Source organism: Pongo abelii, chromosome 13 (genome assembly GCF_028885655.2).
Source record: "Pongo abelii isolate AG06213 chromosome 13, NHGRI_mPonAbe1-v2.0_pri, whole genome shotgun sequence".
Lineage (NCBI taxonomy): Eukaryota > Metazoa > Chordata > Mammalia > Primates > Hominidae > Pongo > Pongo abelii.
Window position 1 is genome coordinate 118,718,012 of NC_071998.2, and position 16,913 is coordinate 118,734,924.

The 16,913-nt window shown below is 54.9% G+C and overlaps 1 protein-coding gene across 8 annotated transcripts; it reads left to right on the top strand.

Moving 5' to 3' along the window:
* Positions 1–519: 519 nt before the first annotated feature.
* SLC2A8 (solute carrier family 2 member 8) lies at positions 520–11,242 on the top strand. Of its 8 annotated transcripts, none has more exons than XM_054520671.2 (10): positions 524–682; positions 772–934; positions 1,300–1,506; positions 3,327–3,426; positions 5,962–6,158; positions 7,072–7,215; positions 7,371–7,479; positions 8,229–8,402; positions 8,830–9,152; positions 10,677–11,242. In XM_054520671.2, the coding sequence occupies exons 1-10, from the start codon at positions 627–629 to the stop codon at positions 10,812–10,814; spliced, it is 1,611 nt and encodes a 536-aa protein (XP_054376646.2). In that variant the 5' UTR covers positions 524–626; the 3' UTR covers positions 10,815–11,242. The 8 variants fall into 8 exon arrangements, with proteins under 8 accessions (XP_024108049.3, XP_054376646.2, XP_063570516.1 ...); XM_063714446.1 differs by having other exon boundaries at positions 8,830–9,131; XM_003777454.5 differs by having other exon boundaries at positions 8,830–8,975.
* The last annotated feature ends 5,671 nt before the right edge of the window (positions 11,243–16,913 follow it).

Here is a 16,913-nt window from a genome sequence, read left to right on the forward strand (position 1 = left end):
CCCCTGCAGAGCTGGGCCCAGGCAGCGGTCAGACGCCTCCAATACAGGCCCCAGGGCAGCGATTAAAGCGGGGCAGGAACTGCAGACCTGACCGTGCAGGACAGGTGCAGCTTCTCGGAGTTGGGGGCGGGAAGTCTCGGGCTGAGGCCCACGTGCTTCGCCTTCGCCCCGCCTCTACCCTCATTGGTTGAAGCCAGATTGAGAGGCGGTGCCAGAAAAAAAACTCCTCCCTCCAACCTCATTGGCCAGCTCAGTTCTGAGGCAGCTCTCTGGCCCCGTCTATGGGCTCCCACTACACTCCAGTTGGGTGGATGTTCTCCCAGACGGAAACTCCGCCCCACCTGTACCTTGGGCCGCTCCGCCCTAGGGGCGGTTCCAGCGCGCTGCGCTAATCGGCTCTATGCTTCCATTGGTCTGCTTTAATGTGAAGGGCGGGTCCTAGCGTATTCGCTAGCCCTGCCTTGCGTTCCTATTGGCTGCTCCTGCTCTGCGGTTCCGATCCCGCCCAGCACCGTCCCCCGCCCCTCGCCGCCGCCCATTGGCTGCGAGAGGCCGGTGCGCGCCGCACTCGCCGGGCCGGTGGCGGTTCAGGCGCCAGAGCTGGCCGATCGGCGTTAGCCGCGGCCATGACGCCCGAGGACCCAGAGGAAACCCAGCCGCTTCTGGGGCCTCCTGGCGGCAGGTGAGCTCCGGGGAACCCGGGCCCGGACGCGGCCTCGCCCTCCCGCCCCTCCGCGTCCGCTCCGCTCACCCTCAGCCCTGTCCCCCCAGCGCGCCCCGCGGCCGCCGCGTCTTCCTCGCCTCCTTCGCCGCTGCCCTGGGCCCCCTCAGCTTCGGCTTCGCGCTCGGCTACAGCTCCCCGGCCATCCCTAGCCTGCAGCGCGCCGCGCCCCCGGCCCCGCGCCTGGACGACGCCGCCGCCTCCTGGTTCGGGGTGAGGCCCCGGGCTCGCTCCTTCAGCCCTGGGACCCCGCGCCCTCCTCTCGGGACGGGCATCGGGACCCTCCGCCCCCCACCCTTCCCCTCGGGACACGCATCGGGCCCCGCCGCCACCACCTTTCACCACGAGATGGGCATTGGGCCTCTCTGCCCCCCATCCCTTCCTTCGGGACGGGCATCGAGCCTCTCAGCCCCCACCCCTCCCCTCGGGACGAGCACCGGGCCCCTCAGCCCCCACCCCTCCCCTCGGGACGAGCACCGAGCCCCGGCTCCTTTGCCTCTGAGCCCGCGGGAGGTGGGCGGAGGGGGAGGATGGGCTGCGGCTTCGGCGCCCCGCCCTCAGCAGCCGCCCACCTCCAGGCCGTCGTGACCCTGGGTGCCGCGGCGGGGGGAGTGCTGGGCGGCTGGCTGGTGGACCGCGCCGGGCGCAAGCTGAGCCTCCTGCTGTGCTCCGTGCCCTTCGTGGCCGGCTTTGCCGTCATCACCGCGGCCCAGGACGTGTGGATGCTGCTGGGGGGCCGCCTCCTCACCGGCCTGGCCTGCGGTGTTGCCTCCCTAGTGGCCCCGGTGAGTGTCCCGTCTCGCGAGTGTCCTGTCTCGCGGCCTGAGACCGAGGAGGAGTGGGACAAACCGCTCCCCAGGCCTGGGGGCGCGGCTCCCCCTGGCGGGACCTTCTGGGTGCCAGGCTTGAAGTCCCTGCGTTATCTCGCGGTCCCTCCCGTCGACCCTGGGAAGGATCCTGCTGTTCTCTCCATTTTACACTGAGGTCATGACATGCAGTCTCGGAAAGGTGAAGTCCTTTGCCCAGGCAGGGTCCACAGCTAGTCAGAGGGGAAGCAGTTGCAGGAACCCAGGGTTGTTCCACTTAGCCGTGCCCCTCTTTTGCTCTACAAACCTGCGGTTGATCCACAGGAGCCCACTCCCTACATTTTGGTTTTCATCCCTGGCTTCGGGTCAATGACTGCAATTAGCAGGAAGTTCCTGTCCTGATTTCTCTTGGGGCAAAGGCTGCTGGCCTCTGTGTTCCCCTTCCCTTCTCACAGGCCAGCCTCTCTGGCTTCCCCATCTTCCCCCTTTCCCCCTCCTGACTCAGGCTGCCCACTTGGGAGCCCCGAACATCTGGGTCAAATCCTGGTTCTGCCACTAACCTGAGCAGAGTGCCTCCCTGGGCCTCAGTTTCCTTCTCTGGAAAACAAGGATTATGGCATTAGCCCCTGAGGTAGTGGTCAGGATTCAGTGGGACTTTGGATAGACAGCCCCTGGCATGGCTTGTGGAGGACTGGATCCTGACAGCTTGGTGACCCGTGAACTGCCCCCAGCCATGGGCTTGGACAATATCTCACCCAAGTGAGGTTGAAAGCAGCCGCTCAAGCCCCTCCCTGGGTGCTCATTTCACCAACATTTGCTAACCGGCAGCAGCAGCTGGACCAGAAGAGGGTGGGGAAGAAGCTGGGCCTTTTATGTCTTTGGTTTTTTTAACTGGGCAGAAACACACCTGTGTTAGGGGCCTAACCTATGGAGTAACCTTAGATGCAGGGGTGAGGGCCTGGTGGCCTGTGGGCCCAGGAGGGAGCAGTGGCAGCCACTGGTAGTGACCGAGGTGGAGAGTTCGTGCTTCTGGTCCAAGGCCACCACTCAAAGCGTGGGCCCTGGGCTAGGATCCTGGGTGGGTGTCACGTGGAGCTGGTTAGCAAGGTGGAATGTTTCGCCTGTCGAGACCTACAGCGTCGAATCTACGTTTTATCCAGGGTGTCTGTGCACCTTGAAGGAAGGCTTGAGAAGCTCTGTGCCCACCGCCTCTCGTCATCATGTGCAGCCCTCTCCGTTACCCTTAATCCCCTTTAAACACCTGCCACAGATCTTTCAGTGGTGGGGACCTGGGGATGGCTCTGCTCACCTAGGCAGGTTCCACTAAGGGGCCTCAGGGCCTGCCGTAACCCCATGCAAGGACTTTCCTCAGCTCTGAATGGCTGAGACCTTTCCGTTTTAAGAACTCTTGGAGCCCGAGTAAAGCTTCATCTTTTTTTTTTTTTTTAATTTTTTAAATTGTAAAAATTTTTAAAATTTTTATTTATTTTTGAGATGGAGTTTCGCTCTTGTTGCCCAGGCTGGAGTGCAATGGTGGGATCTTGGCTCACCGCAACCTCTACCTCCTGGGTTCAAGTGATTCTCCTCCCTCAGCCTCCTGAGTAGCTGGGATTACAGATGCGTGCCACCAGGCTCAGCTAATTTGGTATTTTTAGTAGAGACGGGGTTTCTCCCTGTTGGTCAGGCCAGTCTCAAACTCCCAACCTCTGGTGATCTGCCTGCCTCGGCCTCCCAAAGTGCTTGGATTGCAGGCGTGAGCCACTGCACCCAGCCGTAAATCCTCATCTTATTGCTGGCAGGTCTACATCTCTGAAATCGCCTACCCAGCAGTCCGGGGGTTGCTCGGCTCCTGTGTGCAGCTGATGGTCGTCGTCGGCATCCTCCTGGCCTACCTGGCAGGTATAGTTGTCATTATCTCTGGCTTCCCGTTTGTGGTCATGTGGCCATTTTACAGATGTGTAAACAGAGGTTCAGTGAGGTCAAGGGACTTGTCTGAGGTCACACAGCCAGTGCCCAACATGCCAGGCTCACCTTCCTGGGACCTTGGGATAGGTGAGTCTTTTGTGACGGAGTCTTGCTCTGTCACCCAGGCTGGAGTGCAGTGGCAGCTCACTGCAACCTCCGCCTCCTGGGTTCAAGCGATTCTCCTGTCTCAGCTTCCCAAGTAGCTGGGACTACAGGCATGTGCCACAACACCTGACTAATTGTTTGTATTTTTAGTAGAAAGGGGGTTTCACCTTGTTAGCCAGGATGGTCTTGATCTCATGACCTCATGATCCGCCCACCTCAGCTTCCCAAAGTGCTGGGATTACAGGTGTGAGCCACCGCGCCCAGCCGATAGGTGTGTCTTATGACTGAGCTCCAGGGAGAGCTGGAGAAGGTGATATCCTCATCTTTCCTGAAGCCCCCTCTAGGGGTGTGGGAAGGGCTGACTGGTTAGGTCAGTACCTTACTGTGCAGTGACAAACCAGAGGGCTCCAGAGGTGGGTGGGTCCCTGTAAAAATCTTCAGCCCAGGCACGTAAAGGGCTGAGCGAGTCCTCCTGAGAATGTCAGTGCCGGATTCACCACTTCGGCGAATTGCAACGTGAAGGAGGCCGGGTCCTAGGGACCCCGAGGGGCAAAGTTGGGCCAGCATGAAGAAGCTTCAGGAGACAGGTGTGTTCTCATTAGAAAGAGGCCAGACTTTAGAGGCCAGACCCAGTGGCTCACACCTGTAATCCCAGCACTTTGGGAGGCAGAGGCGGGCGGATCACTTGAGGTCAGGAGTTCGAGATCAGCCTGGACAACATGGTGAAACCCCATTTCTATTAAAAATACAAAAATTAGCCAGGCGTGGTGGTGGGCACCTGTAATCCCAGCTACTTGGGAGGCTGAGGCACAAGAATTGCTTGAACCCGGAAGGCTGAGGTTTCAGTGAGCTGAGATCGCACCACTGCACTCCAGTGTGGGCGACACAGTGAGACTCTGTCTCAAAAAGAAAGAAAAAATGAGGGCAGGCTTCAAATCTGACCATCCTGGGTTTGAGGATAGCCTCTCCTACATGCTGTGTGACCTTGGCCAAGTCACACCACCTCTGGAAGGCTCAGTTTCTCTGTCTTGAAATGGGCATAACCTCATCTAGTCCAGTACCTGTCCATTAAATTAAGTGACACATGAAAAGTGCCTAATAGTGGGCTCCAAATGAGAATTTTCAAGCGATGACTTGAGAACCATGGGGATCATCGGGGTAGGAGGCCTCAGGGGCCTGACGGGCTATGGCCTGGCCCAGGACACAAGCCCTCTGCATCTTCAGGGCAGATGATACACAGGTCTTTGGTGTTTCATTTTTACCCACTTAACCACCCTAACAAATTCAGAATCCTGCCAGCGATCTAGCTACCTTGGGAGACCTGAGTAAACCAAAGCCCCCACTGTGTGCAGGTGTTGACATTCATCATTTTGGGGACAGGTACTGGGTGTCCACCCACCCGTGGCACTATCTTCAGCTCATCTTAATATGTACTTATTGCTTCTCCTGCCTTTCCTGATCAATTTCTGTGAGTTTCGATCCACTGTGGTGGGTGAACTCTGATAACTCCACAAAGTGACATGATGGTGACACGTTTGTTTCACACTGGGGCAATCATGTTCCAACAACTAGACTTCATAGAACGATTGTCTGCACCCCCAGCACAGAAGAAAAATAGGGACATCATGGCTATCTTAGAGGTATTTTTCCACTGGGAACCAGGGATGGGTAAGCCTTGGGCTTAGGAAAAATTAATAATTAGAGCAGCAATGCCCTAGACTCATTTATTCCAGGGCCCCTTTGTAAGAGAACCTTTTACCTTTATATAAAACTAGGTAATTCTGCACTTATGCTGTTCTTCATATGTCAAGATAGCAAAATCCTCTCACCTCCTTACTTTCATGTATACTTTGAATAGATAATGCATTCAAATGACTCAACACTCAAGTGCCAGAGTGGAGAGATGTCCAGTGAAAAGCTTCCTCCGCCTCTGTCCCTTTCCTGTCTGGGGGAGCCCCCATTGCCTGTTTCTTGGTAGCCTTCAGAGAGTCTGTTCATATGAGGGATATGCATATTTATCCTCCCTCCCCCACCTCTTCTACAAATGGTGCCACATCATACCATGCGGACACGCAGCAAGCACCTCATCCTTTGTTTTGTGGCTACATAAATGTTTTGCTGAACAGATGCAGCCTAGTAATGTCCGCGTTGTCCTACCCACCGTCGCTTCCGCAGCTGGTGTGATTGGCCCGTGCCATGTGCCTTCATGAACAGTTGTGATAATGGCAATGTCAGTAGCAAACACCAGCGCAGATGTGCAGAGGCAGTGAGGCCCCATCTCTGAAGCTGAGTCTTTGAGGCTGGCAAGGCCCAGGCTGGCTCACCCTGGCTCTGATGCCAGCCTCCCCCACCCACCCCCCGCAGGCTGGGTGCTGGAGTGGCGCTGGCTGGCCGTGCTGGGCTGCGTGCCCCCCTCCCTCATGCTGCTGCTCATGTGCTTCATGCCCGAGACCCCGCGCTTCCTGCTGACTCAGCACAGGCACCAGGAGGCCATGGCCGCCCTGCGGTTCCTGTGGGGCTCCGAGCAGGGCTGGGAAGACCCCCCCATCGGGGCTGAGCAGGTGAGAGTCTGGGAGGCAGAGCTGACAGGAGTGGGACAGCAGTCACGGGAGGGTAGCACAGCCTGTTCCCAAGGCCACACTTGGGGGGGCGGGGGACAGGGAGGTACCTGTCCACTCTTCACCCTCAGCAAGGACAGGCCCAGTGTGTCCTGTCTTTGAGCAGGCCAAGACAGCTAGAGCCCCACGGAGCTGGGCCCTGGCCTCCAAAGTCACCAGCAAAGCCCGAGCTTTGACCCTTACTGTCCCAGGAAGAGAATGGCCAGGCCTGGTGGGGGATACAGAGGCAGAGCTGAGGACTTGGATTTAACAAGGGAGTTGTAAGGCAGGGTAGAGGGTTAAAAGTCTGGGTTTTAAAGTCACCCAGGCATGGGTTTGAAGCCCCCACGCTGCCCCTCACTTAAGCCTTAGCTCTTCACCTGTGACGTGGGAGTCAGCACATGCTTCACAGTGCTGGGTGGGGCTCAGTGGGTGAAAGGAAGGCGGGGCTTAGGGAGGAGGGTGGAGCTCAGTGGGGAGAGTGGGGTCAGCGAGGAGGATGGGTTCAGTGGGGAGGAGAGGGTCAGTGGAGAGGGCTATAGGAGGTGCTCAGCTAGGGCCAGGCCCAGACCTGAGGCAGGTGCTGGATGTGTTGGTGGTGGCAGGGATGAGGGCAGCAGCTTGCTCTTTGCCCAGATTACCTCTTTGTGGCTCCCCCCACCTATCAGGAAGTACCCTGGGCAGGTGAGGGTCATCTCACCTGACACATGGGGAGGCTGGGACTTGTCTGCACACCTGAGGACACAGGGGGTGCTGGGATGAGGAGCCGAGATGTGGGAGTCAGCACTCCCCAAGCCTTAGGACAGTAGACCCACAGAGCGGGGCCGCTTGCGGGAGGGGAGAGAGAAATCCTGATGGCCATTATCCGTCAGAGCAGAGCTTCCACCTGGCCCTGCTGCGGCAGCCCAGCATCTACAAGCCCTTCGTCATCGGCGTCTCCCTGATGGCCTTCCAGCAGCTGTCAGGGGTCAACGCCGTCATGTTCTATGCAGAGACCATCTTTGAAGAGGCCAAGTTCAAGGTAAAAGGGCCCTGCCTGGGCTGCCTCGTCCAGCCCCCACAAAGATGGAGCTTCCTCCCCAAGCCCAGGGCCCAGCCACCCAGCACAGGCCTGGAGAGGGAGGGAGCCAGCTCTCGGCTGGCCCGCCTGACCTGCCTGGGCTCTGTCTCCCCTAGGACAGCAGCCTGGCCTCGGTCGTCGTGGGTGTCATCCAGGTGCTGTTCACAGCTGTGGCGGCTCTCATCATGGACAGAGCAGGGCGGAGGCTGCTCCTGGTCTTGTCAGGTGAGTGTTCACCCCTGTGCAGCCTCCCCGCCATGGGCTGGAGGGCCTTTGCCAAGGCCACCACATTGCAGGAGGAGGACAGGGAGCATTTGTGATGACAAACATCATGGACTAATGCGGTCATGATTTGACAGCAGCTCGTCACCAAGCACTCACTGCAGGCCTGTCCATGCTAGTGGCACTCCCACACCACGCCTTTAACCTCTGTGGTGAACCCACCAGAAGGCACCGTCACAGCCCCAGCTTATGATGGGAAAACTGAGGGCCAGGAAGGTGAAGTGACTCAGAAGTTTGTGGGTCCTTCTGGACAAGTGACTTTACCTCTCTGAGCCTCAGTCTCCCTCTCTGGGAAGTGGGGGTAATGGCAGTGCCTCCCTCAGCGCCATTTTGAGGAGTGGGAGTTGATCCACGTGAGGCCTTCAGCAAGAGCTGCGGCCCGTGGACATTGGTACCCAGCAGCTGCTGCAAAGATGACTGTCGGGGCTGAGGGTTACCCGCTGCTGCTTCTGCGCCGTTACCTCCCATTTCCTCGGCCCAGAGGGTCTGCTCCAGGAACTTTTTGCAGTTCGCTCAGGTCCAAGGCGGTGTGGCTGCCACCCAGTCAGGGCTCCTGTGGCCAAGATGCCAGAACACCAAGCTGGCCGCTCTCTGGGAGCCGGGCCTGCCCCTCTCAGAGGCATCCAGGCCATGCTGCTGCGCCCTGGGCCGTTCCCCGGGTGCCCCGCCCACTGCTACCCTCCCACCTGCAGGTGCGGTCATGGTGTTCAGCACGAGTGCCTTTGGCGCCTACTTCAAGCTGACCCAGGGTGGCCCTGGCAACTCCTCGCACGTGGCCGTCTCGGCGCCTGTCTCCGCACAGCCTGTTGATGCCAGCGTGGGGCTGGCCTGGCTGGCCGTGGGCAGCATGTGCCTCTTCATCGCCGGTAAGGGGGCCTGTGGGAGGCTGGGCGAGGAGTGGGAGGTGAACCCCCGGCCCTGCTCTGGCGGCTCCCGGCAGGTGGGGTCTTCCCCAGCCTCACCTCTGGTCTCGTAGGTTCCAAGCTCTGCATTTCTAGCTCTGACCACATGCAGCTGCTGAACTAGGCCCCTCTGCGTTCCTTTCACTTAATCCCCTGAGCCGCCCTCGAGCAGGCCCCATTGTGACCCCATCTCAGAGACAGAGCCTGTGCCTGAGGAGGGAAGAGGCTGGCCAAGGCCTTGGCAGGAAAGCATGGAGCTGGCGGGACCACACTGGGATCCAGGACCCCACAGCCCCACAGGCTGGGAAGCTGGGTCTCTTGGCTCTGCAGTGAGCTGAGGAGCCCAGCCCTGCAGGCCCTGATGCCTGTCTTGCCTGTCTCGCTCCCACAGGCTTTGCGGTGGGCTGGGGGCCCATCCCCTGGCTCCTCATGTCAGAGATCTTCCCTCTGCATGTCAAGGGCGTGGCGACAGGCATCTGCGTCCTCACCAACTGGCTCATGGCCTTTCTTGTGACCAAGGAGTTCAGCAGCCTCATGGTGAGTGCAGGCTCCACCAGCATCACGTTCGTGCAGGCTCCACCAGCATCACGTTCGTGCAGGCTCCACCAGCATCACGTTCGTGCAGGCTCCACCAGCATCACGTTCGTGCAGGCTCCACCAGCATCACGTTCGTGCAGGCTCCACCAGCATCACGTTCGTGCAGTCAGCCGAGAAGTACTTTCTAAAACCACTTGTATTGCAGAAGACCCAGGGTTGTGGCCTTACATGCAGCCTGAGCCCCACCATGCCTGGGCCACTGGCCATCTTGGGCAAGGCGAAGTGGAGGCAGATGGGCTGGGCCAGATGGGGAACCCAGGCTGTGACCCCTTGGGAGTCCTCTGCCTGTCCTGGCAGTCAGACAGCACAGCTGCCCCCTCCCCTTAGTGAACGTCAGGAAAGTGGGCCTTCAGCCTAAGGTCTACATGGGAAGAGTTGACAGGACTGGGCTGCAGCCCCACCCTGGCTACTTCCTTGCTGTGTGACCTTGGGTATGATGCTTACCTTCTCTGAGCCCGCTTCTCTGGCTGAAACTGGAGGATAGTAACAGCAGCTTGCTCTTAAGGCTGATGGGAGCATTAATTCAGTTCATCCTGTTGCTGCCTTCTCACGAATGGACTGGCACAGGTGTGGTCCCTGTCCTGGGGCTTCCCAGCCAACAGAGAGACAGTTCTGGGGTAGATGATCTGGTTGTTTGTTAAGTCATTTGTGCCCTCCAGGTCTCCTGGCATGTGCCATGTCCAGGCCCATTCAAGGCGCCAGGGAGAGCAATGAACAAGATGGACGGGGTCCCCTTGATGACAAGGACGGGAAAGGCCATGGCAGTAGTAGGGGAATGAACCCCAGTGGGGCTGGGTTAGGATGTGGCGGGGCGGGTCAGTGAGGGGCCAGCCTGGAGTCTGTGCAGAGTCTAGGACCCGCCTGGGGAGCACAGCGGGGGGGCCGGGCCGATGCCTGGGGGTGGAGATTACTTGCTGCAGCTGGGAGGGGATGGGCAGCAAAGGAAGAAGGAAAAGAAGCCAAGAAGGAGGTGACAAAGGACCTAACAGTCCTTTTTTAGGAGAGAAAATGTCCAAGAGGCCAAGAGAAGGCCTTCAAGGAGGGAGAGATCCAGGTCCCAGAGGACCAGGAGCTGAGAAGCACCTTTTTAGTTCTGACACGTGGGAGGTCACAGTGGTGGCGGATGGCAGGGACGGGTTCTGACTGAAGGGGACGGCTCACTCCTGCCTCCATGCCACTAGCCCCAAGAGTCCCCATGTGCTCCTGGGGCCATGCTCGCTTTGCCCTGTCTCACCCATTTCCACCACACTATGAAAGAACCCCCCGGGGGCCTCAGGGTGGGGCCAAAGCTGAGGGTGGAGGGTCGGTCCGTGGGCCCTGGAGTCAGACCTGGAGCAGGAGCCCAGCTGTCACTGGATAGCGGGTCTCTGGCCTTGAGGCAGTCACTTCATTGCTGTGAGCCTCAGTTTCCCCAGCCATATGACCTCGGTATCTTGTACAGTGCTTGGCCCAAGCCCCCAGACTGGATGCCAGACTATCCTCCATATCCCAGAGCTGGGTGGAGACAAAATGGGTGTGGCCTTGGGCAGGGCAGGCTGGGGTCAGGGGACTGGACCCCCTGGTGGCAGAGCTGTCTCAGTGATTGCGTGGGGCCTCCTGATCTCTCCCCGCGTCCACCTGTGGCCTTTCCTCTCTCTGCAGGAGGTCCTCAGGCCCTATGGAGCCTTCTGGCTTGCCTCCGCTTTCTGCATCTTCAGTGTCCTTTTCACTTTGTTCTGTGTCCCTGAAACTAAAGGAAAGACTCTGGAACAAATCACAGCCCATTTTGAGGGGCGATGACAGCCACTCACTAGGGGACGGAGCAAGCCTGTGACTCCAAGCTGGGCCCAAGCCCAGAGCCCCTGCCTGCCCCAGGGGAGCCAGAATCCAGGAGCACAGCCCCTTGGAGCCTTGGTCTGCAGGGTCCCTCCTTCCTGTCATGCTGCCTCCAGCCCATGACCCGGTGCTAGGAAGCTCACTGCCTCCTGTTCCAGCTCCCGCTGCTGCTCTGCGGACTCGGGAACACCTTCGAGCTTTGCAGACCTGCGGTCAGCCCTCCATGCGCAACACTAAAGCAGCAGAAGGGGAGGTGGGCCTCTGGGATCTTTGTCTTCCGGCTGGAGGTGCTTTTGGAGGTTGGGTGCTGGGCACCCGGTCGGTCCTCTCACACGGCTGCCTTATCGGGAAGGAACTTTGTTTGCCAAATAAAGATTGACACAGAAAATCAAGTCAGTGTCTCTGGGCTTTGTGCAAGCTCAGTTTGAAAAGGGTTTATTCCCATCACTTCCAGGACTAGACGCTGCCCAGGACACCCTGTGGCTTTACTTGCTCATGGTCAGCCAAGCTTACCCTTGGCACTAACAAGTCATTTCTGGCTTCTTCCTTGGGCTCAGTTCCCTGGGTCATCAGCCATCAAATCTTGTTGAGTTTAAAAAATAAACAGCAAAAAAAAAAAAAACAAAATCTTTTGTTCTGTTTAATGGAGCCAGAAGTCTTTTATAATTTTATTATTAATTAGCTAATATGTGTTCATTGTAGGGAAATTAAAAAACAGATTTAATATCATTTTTATAGCTGTTAACCAGCTGCTAGGCACTTTACAAATATTAACTTATTTATTTGGATAAACAATGATAAAACTATTTACAGCCACCCCTTTCCGGAGATAACATCTCTGTTGGGATTTTGTTCTGCCAGGCACAATGGCTCACACCTTTAATCCCAGTGATTTGGGAGGCTGAGGCAGGAGGATCTCTTGAGCCCAGGAATTCGAGGCTGCACCACTGTACTCCAGCCTGGGAGACAGAACGAGACCCCAACCCCACCCCAGCAAAAAAAAAAAAAAGATTTCAGTTCTATCTTGAAAGACCTCACTTCCAACACACATGCTGTCTAGCAACACTAAGTAGAGGGGACCATTCTTTGCATCTCACATCTGCTTTGTCCACTTCCCAGACCTGCAGCCCCAGCGCCTGCCCACCTTGGCATCTCCCATTAAGTCACATAATGAGGGCAGAGAGCAGGGGCCTGTTTTTGCGGACACTTGAAATACAGCATGGACCAGGCAGAGCAAGGCGCCGGATCAGATCAGTTCCAGAAGATCTGCAGCAGCTGCTCTGATTTCAGTGAAATGTGTGAAACCATGCACAGGACTTTGGACAACTCTCAGCTGTAGCAAATCCAGTTTCCCCACGGGCCTTCCAGAAGCAGGGTCCTGTCTCCGCGCAGGAGCATCTCCTGTGGCAATGGCTGCACCTCGGCATCCGCATTACCAGTGCTCGCGTGGCAGTCCACTAATCGGGTGAGAACCATATTGCTTTTTGCATTTCAATGAAGTAATAGTAGCAATTTATCAAGCACTTTTTTTTCCAGACTGGTATAAAATTGTATGTGCTTCTGTAAACCATTTAACAATAAAAGTAAAATGCAAAGGGGAACCGGGCACGGTGGCTCGTGCCTGTAATCCCAACACTTTGGGAGGCCAAGGTATGTGGAGTCAGGAGTTCAAGACCAGCCTGACTAACATGGGGAAACCCTCGTCTCTACTAAAAATAGCAAATTAGCTGGGCATGGTGGCACATGCCTGTAATCCCAGCTACTCAGAAGGCTGAGGCAAGAGAATTCGCTGAGGCTGAGGTGGGAGAATCCCTTGAACCCAGGAGGCGGAGGTTGCAGTGAGCCAAGATCGCGCCACTGCACTCCAGCCTGGGGGACAGAGTGAGACTCTGTCTCAAAAATACATACATACATAAAATAAAAATCATTAGAGATATATTCTCTTTCCAGCAGCTTTGTGCCTGGAGGTTATGGATGTGGGGCTCTCGCTGCCCTCTTGCCACCGACTGGAGCTTCAGACTGAAGCTTAACATGGGCCAAAGCAAGCATGTAGGAGAGATGGGGAGGTTGGGGGAGATGATGGGGAGGTGGGGGAGATGATGGGGAGGTGGGCGGAGATGATGGGGAGTTGGGGGGAGATGATGGGGAGGTGGGCGGAGATGATGGGGAGTTGGGGGGAGATGATGGGGAGGTGGGGGGAGATGATGGGGAGGTGGGGGGAGATGATAGGGAGGTGGGGAAGATGATGGGGAGGTCGGGGGAGGTGGAGATGATGGGGAGGTGTGGGAGATGATGGGGAGGTGGGGGCAGATGATGGGGAGGTGGGGGGAGATGATGGGGAGGTGGGGGAGATGATGGGGAGGTGGGGGAGATGATGGGGAGGTGGGGGGAGATGATAGGGAGGTGAGGGAGATGGGGAGGTGGGGGAGACAATGGGGAGGTGGGGGGAGACGATGGGGAGGTGGGGGGAGACGATGGGGAGGTGGGGGAGATGATGGGGAGGTGGGGGAGATGATGGGGATCTGGGGGGAGATGATGAGGTGGGGGGAGGTGATGGGGAGGTGATGGGGAAGTAGGGGAAGAGATGGGGAGGTGGGAGGTGATGGGGAGGTGGGGGAGATGATGGGGAGGTGGGGGGAGATGATGGTGAGGTGGGGGTAGGTGATGGGGAGGTAGGGGGAGGTGATGGGGAGGTGGGGGGAGATGATGGGGGGGTGGGGGGAGATGATGGGGAGGTGCACATCAAAATGTGAACAGTGCTGCCCTGCCACTTGACCTTTTGAAAGCTGCCTTGAAAATAAGTTTTCTGGGTCCAAATGATCCTTTGCTCAAGCAAAGCCACTGATACATGGCTTTAGGTGAGTAATATATAAAACCCAGAGCTTATGAGTGCAGGAAGGAAGTATTCACAACATTATGGTTATATAAACATCGTTACTGTAAACCTAATGAAATGGACTTAAAGACATAATCCTATGTCAGTCAGCCTGTGTTACTCAAAAAGGAATATTCTAAGCAGCAATATAAAATGGATTTTCTCTTATACTACATCAGTTAATTAAAATAATGCCAGATTTGTGTTTGTACCTTATTTAGGACATGATAATATTAGATTTCTTTTTTTCCTGCAGTTTTGTTGTTGTTGTTGTTTTTTCCTTCTTAAGAAACACGTCATTTTCTTCGCCATATGACTGAGGTCTTTCCCCTTTGTAATATGCTAGCTGTTGCATGGAATCCATTTTTTTCCTCCTTCTGACCTGTTGTTTTGGGGGACCTGCTGCAAAGCTGTTTTCTTTTCATTGATTCCTGGGTTAATTTCTCTGCTTCTTGGTTCCACACCTTGCTCCTTGGATTCCATTTCTTTTTTTCTTTCTTTCTTTTTTTTTTTTTTTTGAGATGGGGTTTCGCTCTTGTTCCCCAGGCTGGAGTGCAATGTCTCGATCTCGGCTCATTGCAACCTCCGCCTCCTGGGTTCAAGTGATTCTCCTGCCTCAGCCTCCCGAGTAGCTGGGATTACAGGCATGCACCACCATGCCAGGCTAACTTTTTGTATTTTTAGTAGAGACGGGGTTTCACCATGTTGGCCAGGCTGGTCTTGAACTATTGACCTCAAGTGATCCACCCACCTCAGCCTCCAAAGTGCTGGGATTACAGGCGTGAGCCACCGTGCCCGGCCTCTTGGATTCCATTTCAATTTGCAGGGCTACACCTTCACAGGGCTACCATGTCTGATATCAGTCATTTTTTCAGGACAGGTACAGAGGGAGCGAGTTTCTGCATGCCTAAAAAGCCTTTATTTTACTATCACTTTTTTTTTCTTTCTTTTTTGTAGAGACAGGGTGAGTCCATAGCGTAAAGTGAAAGCAAGTTTATTAGCAAAGTAAAGGAATAAAGAAAAGCTACTCCATAGAGCAGCCCCGAGCGCTGCTGGTTGCCCATTTTTATGGTTATTTCTTGATTATAGGCTAAACAAGAGGCGGATTATTCACGCCACCCTTTTTTAGACCATATAAAGTAACTTCCTGACATTGCCATGGCACCTGTAAACTGTCATGGCGCTGGCGGGAGTGTGGCAGTGAAGACGACCGAGATCACTCTGGTTGCCATCTTGGTTTTGGTGGGTTTTGGGCCGCCTTCTTTACCGCAACCTGTTTTATCAGCAAGGTCTTTATGACCCGGATCTTGTGATGACCTCGTGTCTCATCCTACGACTTAGACTGCCTTCACCACTGGCATTGGCAATGCAGCCCAGGAGGTCTCAGCCTCATTTTACCCCGCCCCTACTCAAGATGAAGTTGCTCTGGTTCAAACGCCTCTGATACCATGAGATTTTGAATCTCGATACTTTCTTCTGGGAACTTGTTCTACTCTTACTTCTTCATTCTCACATCCCAGCCCCTGATTTTCTCTGTTTCCTCTTTCCGAAACTTCTAGTAGACATTGTACTTCCTGGCACAGTATCCTCCCTCAATTTTTCACTTATGTACTCTTTTAGTGTCTTTGTATCCTAGGAATTTTTTTTTTTACTTAATCCTCTAGCTCTTCTACAAAATGTTCTGTTTTGTTAATCATGTTTAACATAATTTTGATCCTTTTATTGAGACCTATCTTGGTGAATGTTCCATGTGCAATTGAAAAGAATATGTACTGTGCTGTTGCTGGGTGCAGTGTTCTATAAATGTCACTTAGGTCAAGTTGGTTAATAGTCTGCTTCAGGTCTTCTGTATTAATCAGGGTTCTCCAGAGATTAAACTAATGGTGTGCGTGTGTGGGGGGGGGGGGGTGTGGTGTATGTGTGTGTAGAGAGAGATCTATATAGAGAGAGAAATAAGAAATCAGTTCACGTGATGGCCAAGCACGGTGGCTCACACCTGTAATCCCAGCACTTTGGGAGGCCAAGACAGGCAGACCACTTGAGGTCAGGAGTTCGAGACCAGCATGGCCAACATGATGAAACCCTGTCTCTACTAAAAATACAAAGAAAATTAGCTGGGCATGGTGGCATACTCCTGTAATCCCAGCCACTTGGGAGGCTGAGGCAGGAGAATCGCTTGAACCTGGGAGGCAGAGGCTGCAGTGAGCCGAGATTGCACCACTGTATTCCAGCCTGGGCAACAGAGACTCCGTCTCAAAAAAAAAAAAAAAGAAAAGAAATCAGTTCACATGATTATGGAGGCTGAGGTCACAAGATCTGCAGGGTGAGTTAGCAGCTGGAGGCCCAGGAGAGCTGACAGTGCAGTTCCAATCCAAAGGCCAGCAGGCTGGAGATACAGGAAGAACCAATATTGCAGTTCAAGTCTGAAGGTAGGAAAAGACTCATCCCCACTCAAGATAGTCAGGAAGCGTTTCCCCTTACTTTCGTTCTACTCAGGCCTTCGAGGGATTGGATGAGGCTCACCTACATTGAGGGGGGCAATCCGCTTCACTCAGTCTACTGATTCAAATGTTAATTTCATCCAAAAACGCCTTTACGGAATAATATTTGACCTGTCAGGTTGACACATAAAATTAACTATCACGTCTTCTAAATCCAGGTTTTCTGTCCACTGGTTCTGTTGATTACTGAGAGAGGGTGTTGGAATCTCACCTCCGCATGTGTATTGTCCAGCTCTGTAGTTCGTTGGCCTTTGTCTGGCACTTTGGAGCTCTGTGCTTAGGCACCTGTGCATTTAGGATTGTACCGTTCTCCTGATTGCTCCATCCTTTATCATTAGGAAATGGCCCTCTTTATCCCTGGTACTGTCCCTTGTTCTGAGGTCTGACCCTGTCTGACATGAAAATCACCACTCTGTTTTGGCAGTAATTTCTAATACTGTCTTATTCCCTGTGCCTTTTTATTTTATTTATTATTATTTTTTTAATTTTCCTGGTTTCCTTGGTATCTTCTAAACCTGTGCCTTTTTCGTTGCATCCTGTGCTCTTCTTTTAAATGGCTTGCCTGTTTGTTTGACTTTCTCTAAGGATACATATTTTCACTTTTTAAATATCAGCTTTAGGCTGGGCACAGGGGCTCACACTTGAAATCCCAACACTTTGGGAGGCCAAGGTGGGTGGATCATTTGA